General features: G+C 52.8%; 1 protein-coding gene across 1 annotated transcript; it reads right to left on the bottom strand.

Annotated features, from left to right (window-relative positions):
• Window positions 1–1,904: 1,904 nt before the first annotated feature.
• LOC103782487 (importin subunit alpha-1-like) lies at window positions 1,905–8,932 on the bottom strand. The gene is made up of 10 exons (XM_008950257.1): window positions 8,867–8,932; window positions 8,098–8,229; window positions 7,466–7,551; window positions 6,389–6,657; window positions 5,841–5,923; window positions 4,812–5,075; window positions 4,278–4,511; window positions 3,762–3,944; window positions 3,006–3,155; window positions 1,905–1,985 (listed from the first exon to the last, which is right to left on the bottom strand). Exons 1-10 carry the CDS (start codon window positions 8,930–8,932, stop codon window positions 1,905–1,907), a joined length of 1,548 nt encoding a protein of 515 aa, XP_008948505.1.
• Between the last annotated feature and the right edge of the window lie 12,257 nt (window positions 8,933–21,189).

Here is a 21,189-nt window from a genome sequence, read left to right as displayed (position 1 = left end):
CCCCTCCCTTGCCCTGCAGCACAGGGCAGCAGGACAGCCCATTTAAGGGAATAAGGGGCATGGTTGTCTCTGACATTCAGGGCTCCAGGGACACTTTCACTGCAGCTTCAGGACACAGTGAGCAGTTTTGGTCCCAGGGCTCTGTGTAACACCACCTACAGCCCAGGCCCACCCCCAGCACAGGCAAGAAAGCAGGAAAACCACCACAAAACTAAATAAAACAGCTCTGCCCTTTCTTTTTAGGTTGCTTTAAGTCAGTAGAGAAGCAGCAGATGCTCCCCTGCTGCCCAGCCAGCCCTGCCCTGGCCCCTGCCCCAAAGCCACGCTGGCTGCAGAGCCCAGCTCCGGTCTGGGGCTCCAGTTACCCTGAGGAAGCATCTGCCTGAGATTTGTTTTACCTGGTGAAATGTGAGCCCTGCCCGATGCTGCCTCAGCCTCGTCAGCAAGGAGAAGGTGCACGCAGCACCTCCAGGTTAACCCACAGAGGGTTTTCACAGACACTTGTTCCAGTTGCTCCTTCACATCGCTTCACCACAGCCTTCAGTATAGAGCTTTGGAGCCGAGAAATAAAACCCAAGAACCACTCTGCAATTCACCAGTTCTGGCATTTAACTATTAACTAAGTGATGCCCAGCCCTGGCAGCAGGGCTGCAAACCCCCCAGGGCATGGAGCACAACCAGACTTCCACTACCCACTCCTTTTTCTTCCCAAGGTGGCCTGGAGGAGAAACACAAACCCCCTGATGAGCAGATCCAGGGTGGAGGAAGAGCTTCTGTTTCCTGGAATAGATTTTCCCTTCAGATCAAGTTACCTGTAACATCACCTCCCACTGCATCTAAGGAAGCAAAGCCCTGAGCCCACCCAGGGTTATTGTGAAGACCCAAACTCCCCAGACCAGGGAGGAAGAAGTTGCCTTCCCCCATCTTGCATGAATCAAAGCCCTTGAGACAGCTTCAACCATTGAACTGGTGTCCTAGCAGAACCTTCCACACCAGGATGGAGCAGCATCCAGCAGCTTATGGCATTGCTGCTCTGTGCCACACATCCACTGGCAGGGCAGTACACAGAGCTACAGGGGTGGAGACAGAGCTTGCTGAAAGCTGCACCCAAGAGCCACACCAACTCCATCCTCACCTTCTGCTCAGCCTGCAGCTAGAGACCACACTTAGAGGGCTTGGAGAGAGGGAGGACTCCTCTCCAAGGGAGAGTGACATGAAATGGAAACCTGAATTACAAGTCCTCAGTATTAAAGGGCAGCTCTAGGCAGAGCCAGATCCATGGGCTCCAGGCTGCTGGAGAGCATCAGCAAGAGGTGAATGAGCTCCCACTGCAATAGTTGCCTCTCACAGCCCTCCTGCCAGAGGACCAGCATTTACTCCTGTCTCCAGAGCCCAACAGTTCCAGTAGCACCCAGGGGTGATGGTGACCCCCCTTCCCTTGGCCTGTTTCATCTCTGCTAGAAGCAGCTCCCCTCACATGGGGATGGTTTCACCTGCAGGAGGGTGAAACACCTCTCAAATAGCTTCTCAGAGCTGCTTCAGCCAAAGTCAAGCCCAGAAGCTTCAGCACAAGCACTGAGACCCAGCTGGATATCTGCTGGTAACACCCTGCAGCTTAATTTTTTCAGCAGGAAGCTTCTGGTTGTGCTTTCCACCCACAAAACATGCCCAGGAGCTCCAATACATTTCTGCAGGGCTCTAAGACACTATGGAAAAAAAAAGTCTATAAGTATTTACAACAGCTGATGAGGGAAAAAAAGAAATCCAAGCCCAGAAGTACAAAGCCAGAAGTGCAGTTTATTGACAAGTTTCAGAAGCAAGACTCAGCACCTTGCTCTTATTGGTTTGGATGTCTGAGCTTTAAGATACCTCCACCCAGCAGCTCAGAGCTGTGCAGTGCTTCCTCAGAAGTCAAAGTCTTTCTTATACTCTGAGAAATCATCTTCTCCATCTTTGCTAGTCTCATGCTGCAGATCTGGATTTTCCTAGGAGAGGGTTGAAAACCAGAAGTTAGAGGTTCTGCATCTCAATCCACCTGAGCTCTTTGCACCAGGGTTTGCCTGAAGCTTTTTACAGCAGCTTCCTGTTTGTTTTTAAAAATTTCTGCTGCTACCATGAGCTGTTGAGATCAGCTTGACTAACAGGACCCTTGGAGAGCAGAGCAAGTCCTCCTGTTCTTCACAGCCCACTGAAGCCAGCATCCCTGCACCTCAAACAAGCAGCAGCCAAGTCAACAGGCTCAGACACCAGAGGCAGGAGGATGCTGGAGTGGCAGAACTCACTCTAATTAAACAGTCCATTTGGAACAGCAACAAGCCAGGACTGCTTTGGAGAGATGCTCCCTCAGGCAGGTGCTGGTGTGTAGGAGGAACTTCCTCCACACCCTCTCCCAGGGACATCCCACAGACCCTGTTCTGGGCAGAGGAGAAACCAGACATTTGCTCCCTGTTGCTGCAGTTCACATCTAGACTGAGCCTCTGCCCCAAGATCTGCCAGGCTAAGCCTCTTCCCTGTTGTTTCCCCATCTGCAAGACTAAGGCTAGGACCAGCCATGGCATCTGTGACAGTCGTGGGACTCCCACAGCTCCTAGCTGGTGTCCTAGCCTCTTTTTCCATAAGTTGATCAGCATGAGAAGGGTCAAGTAAACCAAGTGCAACCTGAGCACAGTTATCAGCTGAGTAAGAGGCTTCCTTCCACAGTGACAAGCCAGCTCAGCTCCAAGAAGAGGAAACCTCTCCACATTTGGTATTCCTATCAGGAGCTGCAGTAACTCCAGCTGCTGCCAGTTTAAATTCCAGCAGCAGGACCCTAGCAAGGCATCCATATCTCTTGTGCAACTCAGATGACAATGTGGGGCTTCTAGAGACCTTTGAAAGCATCTACAACAAGCTGCAAGGACTACTCTAGTCACATAAAAGTCTCTCCCAAAAACCTACTTCAGCATCCTTAAAGTCTGTGCTTCATTCCAAGGTGTAGTAGCTTCATACAGTAAGACCTCACATACCTCAAAACAAAAGTATTTCTCCATGATAATAAGAGCAGCTTCATAGACTATATTGTTCTCATGGGTCAGCAAGGCTTCCATCTTCTCCAGACCACCAAGCTCTTCCACCAGCAGACACAGCCTATCTGTCACTCCCAGCTTCTTAGCTGCCTGTAACACCAGGTAAACAGACAGGAAAAATAACCTTGCAACAGGTCTGAGATGGTCTTCACTGGAAGATCCTGATCAAAGGACCACAGACCTCATTTATGGGTCCTACCTGATCCCAGGGACAGTCTGCTGGGACTACTGCAGGGGCTTGACTGCCAAGCCCTCCTCAGTCACACCCAGACTGCAGCAGCAGGTGACCTGCCACCCCCTGTTTCACCTGCAAAAGCCACTTCACTGCTTCAAAGGTGCTGCAAGGAGTAGACCTTAAATGAGGCCCATGGACAGCAGCTGGCAGGGACCTGAGCTGAAATGCCCCCAGGACCACTTCACTTCTCTACAGTGGCATTTCCACAAGACCTTCACTTCTCTCTGACTTGGTATTAACACATCCTCTTTTCCTTTCTAGAAGGGGACTAAAATGACAGCAGGTGAAGAGGAGCACTTCAGTAACTTAAGGTTGTCCAAAGAACAGAGGTGTCCAAGAACAAGTTACACAACATCAAGTCTACCTCTTAGCAAGACCAGCAGCTGCTCTAACTACACAAAGGGAGCATTCAGCTCACACTTCTCTGCTCTTTGGAGAAGGAATGCAAAAGGAGATCTTACCTTGAAGAGATTTGTAATGGTATCCAGGATGATCAGGAGAGTTTTGCTATCTTTGACCAAGAGTAGGTTGAGCAGAGGCTTGAGGACCCCAGACTGGACAAGCTCCACCACCTGCTCCACAGTCCCTCCTGTTGTGAGGTTGGCCACTACCCAAACAGCTTCTTTCTGAGCTTTGAAGTCCCCCTGGAGGAGCAGCACAGTGAAGGCAACTCCTAAGCTTCAGCATGCCTCTGAGGTCAGTGTGAGGTGAGGACAGCTGTTGCCCCAGGGTTCAGCCTGGGCTGACCCACCCTCCCCAGCACTTTGGGTGGACACCTGGCAGAGCTGCCAGGAGCAGCCCCAAGCCTTATTCCCTGCAGGTGTACTGGCAAGTCTGAGTGCTCAGGCTGTTCCAAGGATCTCACCAGCTCTGAAGCAGATTGCTCAGGTGGGCACACACCAAGTGCTTCCCAAATGAAGCAGGAGGGACCTCAGGAACCTCACCACTGCTCCTGCAGCTCTGCACCCATCCCTTACCTTATCAAGCAGCTCCACCAGAGGTGGCAATAACCCACAGGTGATGAGTTGCTGGATCTGCTGGGAAGGCCCTGCTGCAATGTTACTGAGGGTCCATGCTGCTTCCTTCTGTATAGCTTGCTTTGGGTGTCTCAGGAGACGAGGCAGGGCAGCCAGGACACCAGCATCAATAGCTGCCTGGGTCTGTTCATCAGTCCCCGTGACGATGTTCCCAACAGCCCGGAGAGCAGGAGTCTAGACACATTAAAGGAGAGGAGGACAACCCTTACCTCAGGGGATACATGCTAGAAAGTCCAGAGATCCCTCACCAAGTGTTGCATCCTTCAAATAAGAGTTGTGGGCTGTTACTGTTGTGTTTACACACCTATTGTCCTCCTGTTTTGCCCTAAGCAGCTTTCCAGTTTCTATCCAGTCTGCCAGTAGCACTGCAGTCTGAGAGGACAGCAGACCATGCTAGCCACAGAGTAAGGAGACATTCCTTTCCTCTCAGAGGTTTCTATATTAAGGGGCCAGAGGCTGGAGATTGTTTCCTACCATAATCATCATCTCTGGGCTGCCCATGAGTTCCACCAGTCTTGGAAGAATCCCCGTATCCACCACAATTTGGATGCGATCATTGGTGCTGTCAGTCAGATAGGAGAAAGCCCAGCAGGAGTCAGAAATGATGTCCTTGTCATCATTCTCAAGGAGGTAGAGGAGAACTGGCAGCATCTTCTTCACTGCATCCAGGGGAGGGTAGGGGTTCTTGTTCCTACAGAGGTTTGATATTGTCCACGTGATGTTCCTCAGGAATCCAACCTGAAACAAGGTGGGGTGGGAGGTTATCAAGGGAGATAAATCAGGTAAATGATTAAAACAAGAGATTCACCTCTCCCTCCTCAGTATTAAGTCCCAATAACTTAAGCTTGAGTGGTGTGATAAGCTAGTATGACTAACAAAGGTGCCAAACAGCTTATCTGCCTTGGACAAGTGACAGCATTCTTCAGGGCCAAAGAGGAATCTGGTGGGCTTTCAATATTAGCATTAATAAATATCAGCAGCTCATTGTTCTGGAGCAGGGCAGAGGATTTCAGCTGCATCAGTTCACCCCAGGAAGGATGCTCCCAGGAGAGCAGTGGGGCTACATTCAAAGCCCTGCAGCTACCAAGGCCTGGGTGTAGATACACACATGAACTGAAGTTTTGCCATATTTCTTCCACAGGTCTCCCTAAAGATAGCCCAGGAGTGTAGAGCCACCCAAAAAGCAGCAGGAGGAAGCTTGAAGTGTGAATCTGGCCCTTCCACATGCATGTGCAAGTCTTCCTTGCAGCAGTTTCACCTTACTCCTAGCTTGATATGGCCAAAGCTGGACAGGAAAGCTGGGACAGAAGACACCACAACACCCTGAAGACACGCTTGGCATTCCCAGCTTTGAGTACAGCCCAGAGGCAGGGTCATTAAAAAGCAGTTAAGACAGGGGCTCACTAATTACACAAAGAGCTTGTGGTTTCTAAGGCAGCTGAGAGACCACCATTCACCCACCCCAAGTGATGAAGAGCTGTTAAGACAAAGAAGGTTATTTACAGGAGTTACAGGTGACACCAGAGCCAGCAAGGGAGGAATCACACTGCAATTGATGAGAGCATCTCTGTACGTGGGACCATCACCTGCAGGGATGAGAAATGGATGTTTATGGCAGCTGCCCAGGGCACCAGACAGCCAACATCAAGCAGCAATCAGACCAGCAGGCATGGGCCAGGGCTGGGCTCACTCACCACCAAGTGTCCTCAGGCAGGGAGTGTGTCCCTGGGGTGCCACCACACTGGGAGGCTAACCAGACATGACCCACTCTGTTCTCCCCACTGACAACACCAGTGGTTTAAGCCATCCCAGCAGGATGGAGTCCTGCACTTGGCTTTGGCCAAAAATCCTCTTGCAGAACCACCACTGGGTCCCAAAGGCTGCCAGGCCACGTGGAGGGACGGGAGGGTCACGGGGTTCAACAGGGACAGCACCTGGAGATGAAGCTCAGGGAGATGAGCCTATCTTGAGGAGCATCAATGCTTTAGCTGCCCAGCACTGGCTCTGACAGTGACCCCTCCATGGCCCCAGGCCTGGGCACCTCTGCTCACCTGCAATGTTGCCCAGTGCCCACACCGACTGCTCGCTGATGTGCATGTGTGGGGAGGACAGGAGGGAGATGAAGGGTGGGATGGCTCCTGCCTCCACCACGGCCCTGGTGTGGTCAGAGGTGCCAGAGGCAATGTTAGTCAGTGCCCAAGCTGCTTCAAACTGCAGGAAAGGATCATCATCATGGCCCAGGAACTCCACCAGCCTGGGGATGATCCCCAGCTCGATGACCTGGTTGATAGGAGGGTCATTCTGCTTGGACAGCATTCTCCTGCAAGAGAGGACACAGCACACCATGAGAAACACTCCACGGTGCCAGGACAGACCATAACCTTGTGGCCAGGTACAAGGTTGAGGCTTCCAAGGGAAGCAGCACCTGGAAGAGATGTTTCATGGGATGTTCAGCACCCCATGTCAGCAAAGCCTCGAGCAGAGGAGCTGCCATAGAGAAGCTTCTGCAGGAGACACTAAGAAGTGTCTGTCACTCCCCAGCTCAGGAGCTCTAGCCAGAGCTCACACTTAAGTTTTGCAGAAGGCTTTTCCAGCTAAAAACAAGAGCCCCCAACATCCCACTGCTGCTTCCTGCCTCCCCCCAGTGCAGGGGCATGTGCTGCCATGCCTGCTGCCAGCTGAGTGATGGTGGCACCCTGGGATCCCCCCTGCCCCCCTCCAGGGATGCACAGGGATCAGCTCTGCTCAGCACTGACCCTGGCAGACCCCAGGCTTTCCAGCCCTTGTCCTGCCCCAGCCTTTGACACTTGTTTTCTTCCCCAACCACCTCCCCAGCTGGTGGGAGCCAACATAACCCCTGTCCCATCACAGGCACAGCAAGGGGGGCAGCTCCAGGAGCCACGGCCAAGCCCTTGGCTGGCTCCAACCACACAGGTCCCAGTCCCAGGCACTGCAGGTGGAGCCAAGCAAGGCCCACAGGGCACAGAACAGGCACCAGCAGAGATCCCTCAGGGCAGTGTGGGTTACCAGGCTGCCTGCCTCTTTTTGTCATCTCTTGAGACAGGAAGGAATGTCTTCTGCTGCCAGGTCCCACCACAGCTCCACCAGCCTCCTCTCTCCCAGCATACCTGATGTCCTGCACAGCCTGCAGCTGCAGCTCCCTGTCACTCCCATTCACAGCTTCCACAATTTCCTCCAAGGACAGCTGAATAATCTGTGTCACAGGGAGTGATTCAGAGTCAGACAACAAGCCAGGACTCCCTCCACCTTAATCTCTGCAGTCAATCAGCTGTCTAGACTCGAGTCAGTCACCACCTCCTATCTAAGCAGTGCCCAGTCTTTATGCAAGGCAGTTTCGAGATGAGGCAGAGGAAGAGACTCCACAAAAGCCTTCGAGGCAACTAATCCTTGTAATCAGGCAAAGAAAGAGTCCCTGACACACCACAATGGGCCCACGAGCTCAGTAATTACCCCTCGCTGCACAGGGAGCCAGACAGGAGCTCTGGCAGCTCCCAGAGAGCTGGAGCACCAGCCTGTTCTACCTGCCATCAAGGGAAGCCACATGGGACATGCAAAAATCACCCAGGGAGAGGCTGAGCAGTCTAAAACATCCCCCCTGTGCTGGGCATGGCCATCAGGAGTGACCCTGGCTGTTTATCCCAGGTCACTGAGCTGGACCTGCTAGCAGCCCAAGCAGGTGATGCCTCCTGTACAAGCTGCAGCACCAATCCTGCCCGAGTGCAGAGCACCCAGCACTCACCTCCTTTTTGTCTTCTGGAGAGAGACTCTCATCCACCAAACTGAAGGAGATGCTCCTGCGCTTCAGGATCTGCTCATCCTTCTTGGCCTTCCTCAGCTCCATGCTCACCTCCACTCTCTGCCTGCGCCGGGCCTGGGGGGAGGTGGGGGCAGGGGTGATACCCCTCAGGGCTCAGCTCCACAGCCCTCTGCCCCAAGTTCCCTACCCAGGGGGTGCAGAGAGCCAAGCTCTGCTCTTAGGCAGCTCCTACTGACCCTCCAGGCCATAGCAAAGGAGATGGGACAGGGAAACATCTCACTTAGTGCCTCCCAAGGACATGGGCTGCTGGATGAACCAGCAACCAGTGGGTGTTTTATTTAAAAGTACATTTACTGAACCTGAAAGGCAAACCCTCATCTCCTCTGCTGGCTTAAAGTGAGCTGACAGATCCCCTGGTCTGACACCCCACACCAGCCCCCTCTGTGCAGGGAGAGCTGCTGCTGAAAGCTCAGCAGGCTGGGGCTGATCTCCCTTGCCCAGCACAGCTCAGAGCCACCTGCCCCAAACCCCCTTGCCTGGACTACCACTCCCCTTGCAGCCCAGCCAGCCCCACAGCACACCTCAAAGGCTGTGGGCAGAGCCATTCCACCCCCCCACTCCCCAGGCAGGGAGATTTGGGGGCAATTTGCCTTCAGAAGCCTTCACATCAGCTCCTGCCAACAGGCAAACCCCCAGCAGGGGCCACCATCCAACAGGGATGGCACAGGGGGTGGTGGAGATGGGTACTCACAGTGGAGTCCTTGCCCTTGTTCTTGAACTTCTTCATCCACTGGCTGTGCTTGTCCTCCACAGGCATCTTGGCAGGTTTGAGAGCAGCACCAGCCAAAAGCCTTCACGTCCTTTTGGGGTTCAGGACAGAGCAGGGTCAGGTCACAACCACACCAGTAACACCCATCTCCATCCATAGAAGGGTCTGGGACACCCCCTCAGCTCCCCTCAACAGCCTGGGCCACACATTTTCTCCCCCACTTCCCCGGTACAGGAGATGCTGGAGGTTCCCTGTCTTCAGCAGAGCTCTGAAAGATCCTCACACTCTGCAGCTGAGCCAACGAGCTAAATACCAACACAAACTACCACTTAACACCTACAAGGATTACAGCTGCTGCTGGAGCCCCAGGAGGAAGCTGGATACACCACTTCTCCTGGCTACAGGAACACCACCTTCCTCCAGTGCTGATCCCAGGGCTTTTGGGTTACTCAGAGCCTAAGCCTGGCAGGGCACATTGCCTCCAAGAGCATCAGCTTCAGGTCTGATTTGGGGACAAGTAGCCACATCCAAGCCTACCCTCACTCCACCATGCAGCCCAGCTTGGCTTCCTACAGCAAGGCCCCCCAGTAGCAAAGAGATCTCCTAAAAACTCAGCTACCAGTAAGGACTACCAGGTAAAACAAATCAGAGACATGTGAAACCATTTCTAAAGCTCCCCTTGTGAAAGAGTCATACAAACAAGACCAAGAGCAGACCTTCAGACAGTTTTTTTCCAAGAAAGCAAGGCTTCCACCCAGCAGAAGTGAGGGTGGTGTTTTCAGAGCAGGCAGACACCACCAAGGGCCCCCTAAATCCACTCTGCATAAGCACTCAGACAAGTGTTGAGTCTCCACCTGCCCTCCAGGCTTACAGCCAACACCTGGGGCTCAGATCAGCCTTCAAGAACTCCCTTTATTCCATTTAAATTTAAGGGGTTTGAGGATTCTCTCTTCTTCCTGCCCCCAAAGCTGGATCCCAGCAGCATCTTTACTCCCCCACAGCAGCCAACCACCAAGCTGCAGCTCAGAGGGACCAGGATGAGCCACCTCTTGGCTCAAGCCAGTTACACCCCATAGCCTTAAGCCTTACAAAGTTCAAAGGCTGCTTCAGCCTCCCTTCCTCCAGTTCTGCAACAGAGGGAACAGTAACACCCCAAAATGACCCTCCTTTTCATGCTTCCACCCCCACCTCAGCAGAGGTGCCCCACAACCCACCCACTGTCACTAGCCAAGCAGGACACCCAGCACAGCCCCAAACAGCCAGCAAAGTCCAAGCAGCAGCTCCACATCCACTACAGGTTGGAAAGGAGCACCCCAAAGATGAAGAGAGGTACTCACCTGAACTTTCTCCATAACCCATGGCCCTCAGACTGCCTCTTTTATCTGCCACAGGGAGCCACATCCCCTCTGGTGCCCTCCCACGATTGGCTCTTCCCAGGACATCCCTCCCGTTATCTCCAGCTGCTCCTTTGCCATGGCCACCTGGAAACCATCACAGAATCATCTAGGCTGGAAAAGACCTTTCAGATCATGGAGTCCAACCATCAACCCAGCACTGCCAAGCCCAGCACTTGGGGATGTGGATGGCAGGATGGACCTGGAGGAGGATGGGTGGTGATTCCTTCCCTTCTGAGCTGCCCTCCTGCCTCTCACACCCTGACACCCCTCCATATATTGGCACCTTGGTCATGTTTGTGGCCAGACCCTCCTGGGAGATGCCAGCCCACACCCCTACGATGTCCTGTGGCGTGGGGGACAGGCTGGGTGCTGCCTCCCTTCGCTGGGCAGGCGTGGGGCAGTGCTGGGCACGGGCTCTCTGGGACTCCCTTTTGTGTCCAGCTAGCTGGAAGGTCCTTGTGGCTGGTGGTGGAGGCCAGGAGAACAGCTGCCTTTGGCTAGTGGGGACCAGGGCCACGGAGCCAGGCGGTAGCTGAGGGGAATCAGCCAAGAGGAGATTGCAAGTGGGCTAAGACAGGATTAAGAAACTTGGGTCAGCAGCAGGAGGTGCTGAGCTGGTGGCTGGCACAGACAGGAGGTGGCACGGAGAGAAACCCAGCAGGAGCCTCTTATCTCCATGAACCCTTTCGATTTTGGCCAGGAGCTGCTGGGCAGCCCTCGTGATGTGCCTGGCACAGTCTCCACCAGCTTTGGCCAAGAGCTCATTGGCGTTGGCAGTGCCCTAACGCCGGCTAACGGGCAGCCTTGGAGACTCTGAAGTCCTGAGGGCATCGTGGGTTTGGGAGCCCTCCAAGGCACTGTGGGGAACAGGAGTTCACTCCGTGGCTGTATCCAGCGTGGATACACCTATGGAATCACTCTGTGCAACACCCAGGCTGCTGTAAGCCATGGATTCAGATCCCAGCGTCGTGCCAGTTCCCCCTCTGCAGCAAATGCCTGGAGCTGTACGAAGCTTTGTGGGGAAGGTGATGGGAGGAGGTTTGAGAGGAGACCTTCAGATCAGTCTGGTGTCTGTGGGCATTGAAAAGCCAGCTGTGCTAATCCTAGATGCTGCATTATTGAGCTTCAAGTGCCACCGCTTGCATGATCTCGTTTCTTGGCTGCTTGAGACAGGAAAATTACGTTCCAATTGCTTTTTAATTCAGCTTAATCCGGTGCAAAAGTTGGTGTGCACCTTCTAATTTTGTTTTCTGAGCGGTTTGTTTCAGCTAATTCCTAATCAGCTAACGCTAAATCAAAACAGGCCTTGCTCAGGCTGAAATAGATGAGTCCTCATCACCTTTCCAAGTGATTTAATTAAATTGGCTTAAAATCAGGCCCCAGGATAAGTGAGGGCAGCCCCCAGCAGCTCTCCTCTGCCTGGAGAGCCCAAAGTGCTGCAGGATACTGACGCTCAACAAGGCTGGGAGAAATTTATTGTTATCCTGGGCTGGTCTTTCTCTCTCTTCCCTTCCCCTTCCCTCTCCACCTGCCAAGCACAATCAGCCCCATCCTGTTCAGTGGCTCTGTCCCTGCCAGCGTGGGGAGGGAGAGGATGGGGAGAGGGAAACAAGGGCAGATTGATTAGAAACCTCCCTCCCCAGCCTTCGCTTCAGTCAGTGCTGGCACGAGGGGTGGCCCCGCAGGCTCAGCCCCACGAGAGGCAGGGGATGAGCTGGGCAGGTTTCAACCCCTGCTGAGGACACGGGCAGATCAATATTTGCCCAGTGGGACAGAGAACAATGGCTGGAGGAAAAAAAAGCCACCACTATTTCAGTTTCCAGCATAATAAGAGGGTATCACAGCTAATGGAGAGGAAAGGAGATAAAACCCTAAATCTACATGACAGTGTCCCCTGAGCTCAGCCTTGTGTGCTCGAGCTGAAAATCCACATCCTGACAGGTATGAAAAGCTGTGGTTCCAGTTTAGAGGTTTTCTTTGTGGCTGCTCCCTCCCACCCTTGGCCCCGCACTCCACCAGGACACTGCAGGTTAGTTAGACTGGGACTGGTGGCAGGCTTGAAAACACCAGTTTTAAGCCCTGAGATAAAAGCACTGATCTTTCCTCCTCTGTTTTTTCATGTTTCTTTAACAAGTTTACTCCCATTGCATTGGTCAGGAAAGATGTCAGCGTGTGACATCAAATCATGGTTCTAATGGAGAGAGGTTGTGCAAGTGTCACAGAGTCTTGGTGGCCTTTGTAGTGTTAGGTTAACTGTTGGACTCGATCTTAAGGGTCTTTCCCAACCTAACCAGCTCTGTGTTTCTCTGCAGTGGGGTTAGAGGAGGCAGGATCAGCCCAGGTCCCGTGGCAGGAGGTTGCACGGTCACAGCACCTGGTTGGAGCAACCCTCTGTGAGAGGAGAACCTCACCTGGCAGAGAGAGAGCAAAGGGAGGGACTCCTGCCAACCCCCTGGACGTCAGCTCTCAGCCAGCATATTTTCCCTGTCAGCTCTAATGTAGTGCATTAAGTTCACACCAACAACTTAATTTTACTTCTTAGTCACCAAGGAAATACCCATTTGGGTTCCTGAACCAGCTGCCGAGGTAGCTGCTGGTGGACATGGCACGGTGGCCAAGTGTGGCAGGGATGGAGCAGGGAGATTCCTCCTTTTTCAGCTGGGATCCATCCTCTTGGCACACAGTCCTGGAGGGAGGCAGCTCTAACTCTGCAGCCTGCCCTGGTGCCTCCTGGGGAGCAGCCCCTGGGCAGCCAGTGACCTCCTGCCCACCAGCCATGAGATTTGTTTCAGCCCTATGGCTGGTGCAGCCCCCACAGTAAGTGGCAGCCCCCCTCTCCGTTACAGTCTGGCTAATCAGGACATGCAGAAGGTGGGAGAAGGGATTTGTTGTTATCCCTGCCTCACTGCTGAGCCAGAGGCAAAGCTGAGCTCTGTCTGCAGCTGGATTTCCCCAGGCTCAAGGTGCAGCTTGTTGTTTCCCCTAATTTAGCGCAGCAGCCTCAGAACCGTGGCCCTGCTTTTCTCCTCCTCTGCTCTTATCCCCCTGCTCCTCTGCAGCTGAGGAGCCCTGGGCATGTGTCAGGCCAGACAGCTCATCCAAAGGGAAAGCAACCCATGAAATCAAGGCAGAAGTGTGGCTTTCCACCAGTTCAGTCAGCACAGCTCCTGCCGTGGCCATGGGGTGGTTAGAGCTGGTAGCCAAGGAGGAGAGGTGCCCCCAGAGGTGTGTGGCAGCTCAGCATCACTGCTGGCATTGCAGGTCAGGGCAATCTGGTCTCCAGTCCAGAAGAGTGTGGCCAACAGGTCGAGGGAGGTTCTGCTCCCCCTCTGCTCTGTCCTAGGGAGGCCATATCTGGAGTACTGGGGCCTGTTCTGGGCTCCCCAGTTCAAGAGAGACAAGGAGCTACTGGGGAGAGTCCAGCAGAGGCTAAAAAGATGCTGAGGGGCTGGAGCATCTCTGTGCCAGGACAGGCTGAGAGCCCTGGGGCTGTGCCGCTGAAGAGAAGCCTCAGAGGGGCTCGCAAGAGCTAAAGGGTGAGGATCAGGAAGATGGGGCCAGACTCTTGTCAGTGGTGCCCAGCGACAGGACAAGGGGCAATGGGCACAGAGTGGAACCCAGGAGGTTCCACCTGAACATGAGAAAAAAACTGAGGGTTCCAAAGCCTGGGCCAGGCTGCCCAGAGAGGTTGTGGAGTCTCCTTCTCTGGAGAGATTCCAAACCCACCTATACATGTTCCTGGGCACCCTGCTGTGGGTGACCTGCTGGAGCAGGAGGTTGGGTGAGATGATCTCCAGAGGTCCCTTCCAACCCCTCCTGTTCCAGGATTCTGTGATCTGCAATCCTAGTTCCAGTTTGCTAGGAGTTTGAATTGGGTTGAGCAAATAGTTTATTCACATCTAATACTTCTATGGGGTTACAAGGACCAAAATGTATCCCTCTGTGCAGTGCTTTTCCAGGCACAGTGTCCTTCGGTGCCTTTTTCCAGCCAAGAAACAGGATCACTCTCTCAGAAACGTAGGTGTTGGAAAAAAAAAGATCTCTCTGTTTACTGACAGACAGGCCTGGCAGAGCTGGGAATTCCCTGGGAATTAGGGAGAAAGGAATTGCTGTGCAGGAAGACAGCTTGTAAAGTGGGTAACACCATGAAGTGTAACACCAGTCAATGATCTCATCACAGAATCCCAGGCTGGTTTGGGTTGAAGGGACCTTCCAAGGTCATTGAGTCCAACCTCCCTGCAGGGAGCAGGGACATCTGCAGCTAGAGCAGGGTGCTCAGAGACACCTCCAACCTCACCTGGGATGGTTCCAGGGATGGGGCAGCGACCACCTCTCTGGGCAACCTGGGCCAGGGGCTAACCACCCTCAGTGTCCAACATCTCTTTCTTCTCTCCAGTCTAAATCTCCCTCTTCTGGTTTCAAACCAGCCCCCCTTGTCCTGTCCCAACAGGCCCTGCTAAAAAAGGGCTGGAGTTGGTGGGAGCTGCTGCTGGGCTAGCTGAGCCTGGGGAAGGGGCACAGCCACTGGGAGCAGTGGGAGCCCTTTCCTGCTTGCCAAGGGCACTTGTTTGTGTCCATCAGGCAGCCGGTGTAAGGGGATGCCCCAGAAAACCAGCACAGCCCTGGAGCCTGTAACTCCACACCAGGCTGAACGCTAAGGAACTAATTTTAACTTCTAAGCAGCATCCTTTCTGCTGGCCACGGAGGGATTAGAGTAACAGTTTTTGAAATTATTTAAAAATAACATCAGACTTAATCATAGCTATTTATTAAATCCATTATCCTCTGTCAGTTATGGGACACTGATTTATTCAGCTGCGTGGAAACTATAATCACCTATGCCCAAAAGTCTTACTTCTGTTTTCCCTAATGGGGCCCACTAATAATTATTCCTTTAGTCCCTGAATCTGTAAGTCAAGGAGCTGAAACAGTCAAATCCACAGTGAATTTGTGGGTTGGAGTGATGGAGAAATCTTGGAATTACTGAAAATAACCAAATACTTTTGTAAATCATATGTGACCTGGCTCCGTGGCACCTAGCAGGAGGGAGGCTAAGGAGTGGAGTACATTGTGAATCTTGTAGGGATGAGAAACCCCATGAGAACACCAGAAAATCCACATAAACCAGGGGCTCTTGAGCCTCTGGATGCCACTTCACGTGTCTGGGGATTAGAGATGGAAAAAGGGGTGCTCACATTCTGCATGGCACTCTGGGTGGGCAGGTGGTTGGTGTGGTCCATCTTCCTGAGGCCAAGGTACACAGCTCCCTGGGAAAAAGGGCAAGAAAGGGAGGAGGGATGGCAGAGCCCCCTCCTGTCCAGCCCCTCTTGTCCACTCTGCTCCCGAATGTCACAGGCTGGGTAAAGTGGAGAGGAGGTGCCCGCAGCTCGAGTGGAGCATTCCAGCAGGTGACCTCCCAAACACGCAGGGTGAAGGTCCTGCAGACCTGCTAATGAAGCTGCTGATTGCCCACATGGAGAGCCCGGTGAGGACTAGGGCTGTGGTTTGACTGCTGCCCTTGCCCAGGGTTGTGGGTGGTGGGCCAGTCAGAAAGGGGGTGGAAAGAAGCCTCAGGTGTGTGCTGGAAGGGACTGACCCAGGGACAGTGCCAGGCTGGGGCTGGAACTGAGCTGGGGCTGGGAGACGTCCCTGTCCCAGGTGAGGTTGTGGCTCCTGCTGGTCCCTGGCCAAGTGCAAGGATCTGGTTGTTGTCGGTCCTTGGCCAGAGCTAGACACAGAGTGCTGGGGCTGATGGCTGGAGGTAGGAGAGGACTAACTGATAGACCTGCTCCAGGCCCAGGGTGGGCTCTGAGGGTTTGGGCTACCCCTGACCTCTGTGCCAGATCCATTTGCAGAACTGAGGTAGGACAGGCAGGCACTCTAGCTGCTGGTTCACTCTCCCTTCCAGACCTGGGCAGAGACCTGTTTTGGGCTGTTAACTCTCCTGTGCTGTTGGCAGACAGCTGAACCCTGGTGGCAGAGCTGGCTTAGCCCTCTGGACAGCTGGCCCACCCGGGGCAGAGCCACTCGGCAGGGCTCTGTGTCACTCCAGGAGCTCAAGTGGCCCAAGTCTGTGCTGTGGATTAAAAACTCCCAACCTTGCCAACGGGCTGTGTGGGATCAGTCTGATGCCACGTGCCAGCGGTTTCAGGGGATTTTCCCTGCTCTTTTCCCTTTACAAAAATCCTTCAGGAGTTTTGGGGCTGTTTGTTTTGCCTCCATAACTCCTTGAATTAGAAGAGGGCTAAAAATTTAAAAGGTGACCACCGAAAAGTTAGACACCAGAATGACCTGAGCTTTGCTCCCATGTGCCTACACTCCCTGCAGAGTTTTTGATCCTGGAACTGCACAGACTGTCCTGTGCAGGACCCAGGGCTCACTCAGCACCTAGTGGGATTGGACAGGTTTGGGCATTGTCCCCATCAGACCCTCTGTGCCTCCCGAGCAGGGATCTGCCCTTGTTTGGTTAGAGACTGGTTGTGTCTCTGTACAGCCCTCCCAGGAACACCCTGATCCTCCCCGGGCAAGCAAGGCAGCAGCTGAGAATGAGGATGCAGCTTTCACCACAGAACCAGCATGATCTTTTAAAGGACTGATAAATGCAAAAACTTGGTGCAGTTTCCTTGGCCAGGTCTTTCCAGAACCTGTGGTCTTTCAGCAGGGCTTTCTGATCTGGACACCATTCCTGCCCTAACCAGAGCTCAGTTTGCTGCTGCAACTGAAACTCAACCCCAAAAGGCAGCGACTGAACTGAGCTCCTTGTTACTCCAGGGCTTGTCACGGCAGCACAAAGGCTGAGGCTCTCCACTGAGCTGTCAGAAGTGATTTTGTACTCCCTGCTCCTCATCCTGCCCTTCTCCATTTACAGCCTCCTTCTCTGCAACTGGGAATGTCACTGTGGACACCTGGGCTACTGCCTTCAGCCCGGGAGCCCTGACAGCACTCAGAGGGACTGACCAGAGCCTTTCTTCCACACGGTCTGTATTATATGGGCTGACCTGCCCCTGATCTGAAGCCCATTTTCCAATCTGAAACATACTTGTGCTCCCCATCCCTTCAGGCAACAAGGCTGGACTCTGAGTCTCACTTCAACGTGATGAAGAGATCTGTGTCAGGGCAAAGACCCGAGCCCAGGTGGAAGGCAAACACCCTGCTGAGCAGACAAGTCCCTCCCCACCACCCGTGGCCTGCAGAGCTCGCTGTGCAGTGCTGCTGCAACACATCACTGCACAATGGCTCCTTCCTTGTCTAAGAGAACCTTCAGAAACCTCCTTACCAGGTAATAGCATCGTTGTTATGGGATGTGGCTGGATGGATCAGCTGCAGCCCTGCCCAGGCTGTCGCAGTGGGATGGACAGAGTGTGGTGATGAGCAGGAGAGCAGCGTGCCCAGGCACGATGCAGGATGGGGACCTGCAATGACACTTTGTTAAACTCAGCAAGAGGCACCCTAGTTCCTCAGGAAGCAATCTGGCTGAGTTCTAGCCATTGCTGATCTGGCCACGGGCTGAGTGAGCTCGTAGCTATTTAAGGTTTGCCATTCTGACCTGCATCTCTTCATGGAGAGATCTGATTGCTCTCTCTGCAGCTCGCTCCTCCTGTGCAGCCAGAACAGACATTTATGCACGTTACCCACGAGTGAGCAGGTCAGAACCCATCGGCTGTTTGATGCATTTCACATCTTTCTCAAAGGTGTTTGTCTGAGAACTGTTTACAATCTCCATTCACAGATTCAAGGTTTGAAATAATTACCCCAAAAAAGCCCTGAAATGATGACTTGCTCCGGATACATTCCTGAGAGGTTAATCACAGTCCTCAGTATTCCAGACTCAGGCTGGCCGTGGTTTCTGTGGTATTATTCTGCTCCTGACAGGGCATGCTGAGTTCCTAGAATCAGATTTTCAGGGTGAACAGTCAGTTACCAATTCAGGAGGTGGGTGTAACACGAACTCTCTAATTTCCACCTCAAAGTGGCTGTTTATCTGAATCTCCCTGCTCGGAAACGCCGTCCCAAGTGTATTCACCCCCACGACCCACCCTGGCAATACTGGCAGCAAACACACAGAATTTATTCATCATAAATGTGGAGCCTAGAAATGGTGTTGAAATGAAACCCTAAGTCTGTCGCCGACGTGGACCTCGTACCTCCACGGGGCAGGAGCTGCAAATGGAGCCAGAAAGAGCCAAGCACAGTCTGCAGCTGTACACGAGGCCCATTTGGATCTACATTCACTGTTTTTTATACCAGGCTTGAACTCTTGGGTATTTTAACCATAAGTTAATTAAATTCCATGTGATTTTGGGGAAATCAAATTTCATTTTAACTCCCCTCCAATTGCTGGGGCCACTTCCCTGACCGATTGCTTTTGGGGCTACATGTATGCCTAAGCTTTTAAAAACATCTGTTGTCTCTGGGTACCTGAACACCACAGCTGAGAGCTGCCTTTGGAGAGGATAAGCAGCACTCACTCCTACCAACTTCAGACTGGAGGGGCCAGAATCAAGTAGACTTTTTGTAGGTCCACCAAAGACTGGACCGACAACGGGTGGACAGCTCTGAAGATTTAGTTGTCATCATGCTGTGCCTTAGTTTCCCCAGCTGTAAAAGGATGGTGAGGCATAAAGAATCCCACAAAGGTCGGAGACCTGCACCCATGAAGCAACATTTGATGCAAGTAGGAACTATTTTCAGTCCCATTAATTTATCTTCTGTAGGTGCTCAGTTTTACATTCCATTGATCTGCTTCACAGACCATCCTACTCCGTGTATTTCAAGGAGGTGACAGATAAAGTGTAGACCTGAGCCAAGTCTTAAATATATGTTGCAAATCTGGGCATCTAAAGCCAGCAAGTCGACAGATTTAACTGCATAGATTGAGAGGGGAAATGGTTGCTGAGCTGTTATAGTTCCTTATCTCTGCCTGATCAAAGTGGAAATTGTCAGAGGAAAGTTTCTCCTTCCGGCTTTATGGGTGAAATTCATCCCAGAGCAGCAGATTGCAGTTGATAGGGTTACACCATGACCTTCCTGAGCCCTGAAACCACTTTCCAAAGGTGTGGCACTGCTGCCTTGGAGTCCTTGCACACACACACACACACACACACACACACACACGTGTTTTCAGATCACCAAGAGTTTCAGGAGGACAGTGGGGAAAATGAGATCACCAGAAGGGCCAGTGCTGTCATCATCTCCAGCTAGAGCCAAGTCATTCTGACTTCAGCCCACGCAGCAGCCCCTTAAAGCAGACCTTGCTGGGCAATGTGTCCACACCACCAAACAAAAGCACAGCCCAGCCCCTCTTCCCCTTCATCTGAGTGATGCAGAGGAGTGATGAAATCACTTTGCCTCCGCAGGGAGCAACAAGTCGAGCAGGTATTGTAGGTCCCCAGGAGGCACGTCTTTGGTAGCTGGACACCAGCAACACTTTGACTGTTGCCTTGGCAGCATTAAAACTGGTTGAGAGGTGTGGGTGGGGGAAGGAAGACTGCCCGGAGCGTGGGACACAGTCTGCTCCCAACATGGAACAGGTCCCAAGGAATGCAAAGCTTGGAGATGTGAGTCATGACCTTGAAATGCCCTCCTTCCTCCTGTGGAATGGCTTTGCCACGGGTGGTGACAAGGGTGAAAACCACCAAGGGTGTGTGAAGTGGATGTGCCACGGACTCTCCTGGATGATCCTGCTGATTTTTGATGGCTGAAGACAGGAGTTGGTGTACCAGGTCCCCTCTTTCAGATTCCTCTGAACACCTCTTACAGCCGTGCCTGCATTGCTGCTGCTCTGCAGACTGCTGCAGCCTTTCATGCTATGAGGGTTTATGCCCATACTACACAGGAGGCATCTGCACAGGGGTTGCCTGACCACAGAGAGGGCGTGAGAGGCTCTGTGATTGCTCTGACTTACAGCTACTTCATGGGTTTCTCTGTGAACCTCAGAAACCCACCAAAAATCCTCAGTACTCCCAAAATCCCACTGGCATTGCCCATCCAAGAATTGCCCTCAACAGAATTGGGCCTTAGGGTCTTAGAATGTTCATGAACAAAAGATGGGAGAAAGATCCATCTTCTGAACCACAGGCAGGTTCCCAGTGGCCTGGCACTGGACAGGGAGGAATGCTGAAGAGGAAGTTGGAATATTCTTCCTGTCTCCTCAGTCCATTTCTCACTTTCTGGCCTCTCTTAGGAGCTACCACCCAGGTCTGGGATGTTGACTTGCCTGTTCCTTCTGCTGCAGGTTCCTACTGAAGTGGAAGGTATTGTTGGTGTGAACAGGACAGCCCCACTGGGAATTCCAGGCTCCTTTAACCTCCGCTTTCTCAGCAATGTGGGAAGCACTGTTCCCCTTCTCCTTCCTTCTAGTTTTACCTTCTGCCTAGAAGAGAAGCCAAGGTGTCTGATGGGTGTTGGATGACGCTGACTCTAAATGGTTCCTGGCTCCTCCTGAGGAAAGAGAAAACTGAGGCCATGAGCAAGCCCTACGACATCAAGACATCCTGCTGGGGGAAGGGTGAGAAAAGGGGATTCCTTGCTGGGGAAATCCAGTCTGACAAGGATGACCAAGCCATGGTGAAGATGGCAATTGGCCAGCTAAGCTCTGCTTCATGGTTTCAACTGGAACACAGTAGCCTGCTGCCCCCAGAGGAAGTGCAACCATGTCTGAGTCCAGACTCTGTGGGTCAGACGACTTATGGGATTCCTTTCCTGAGGTCACCAGCCAGGGGCAGTGGCAGATAGAGCAAGACTTGAAGTGGAAGCATGTCCAAGAGAGTGTCTTCCCATGTGGTCCACGGAGATTTATTTAGGATAACATCACCCACTTCCTGACCCCCAGCACTGCAGACCATCCTGGTGACAGGCATCTTCCCTGCCTGTCACTTGTTAAAAGCAAACAGCAAAGCCCCAGGACAT

Source organism: Merops nubicus, unplaced genomic scaffold (genome assembly GCF_000691845.1).
Source record: "Merops nubicus isolate BGI_N331 unplaced genomic scaffold, ASM69184v1 scaffold4982, whole genome shotgun sequence".
Taxonomy (NCBI): Eukaryota; Metazoa; Chordata; class Aves; order Coraciiformes; family Meropidae; genus Merops; species Merops nubicus.
Note: the sequence above shows the minus strand (reverse complement) of the source record. Positions and strands in the feature narration are given on the sequence as shown.

Bases quoted from the DNA above. Each gene is read 5' to 3' on its own strand.
- LOC103782487 (XM_008950257.1), bottom strand. From the start codon at position 8,932: ATGCCTGTGGAGGACAAGCACAGCCAGTGGATGAAGAAGTTCAAGAAC. The intron at 8,230-8,866 runs GTGAGTACCCAT...ACCTCCCCCCAG, and splicing joins ACAAGGGCAAGGACTCCACT to GCCCGGCGCAGGCAGAGAGT. The intron at 1,986-3,005 runs GTATGTGAGGTC...ACCCTCTCCTAG, and splicing joins AGAAATACTTTTGTTTTGAG to GAAAATCCAGATCTGCAGCA.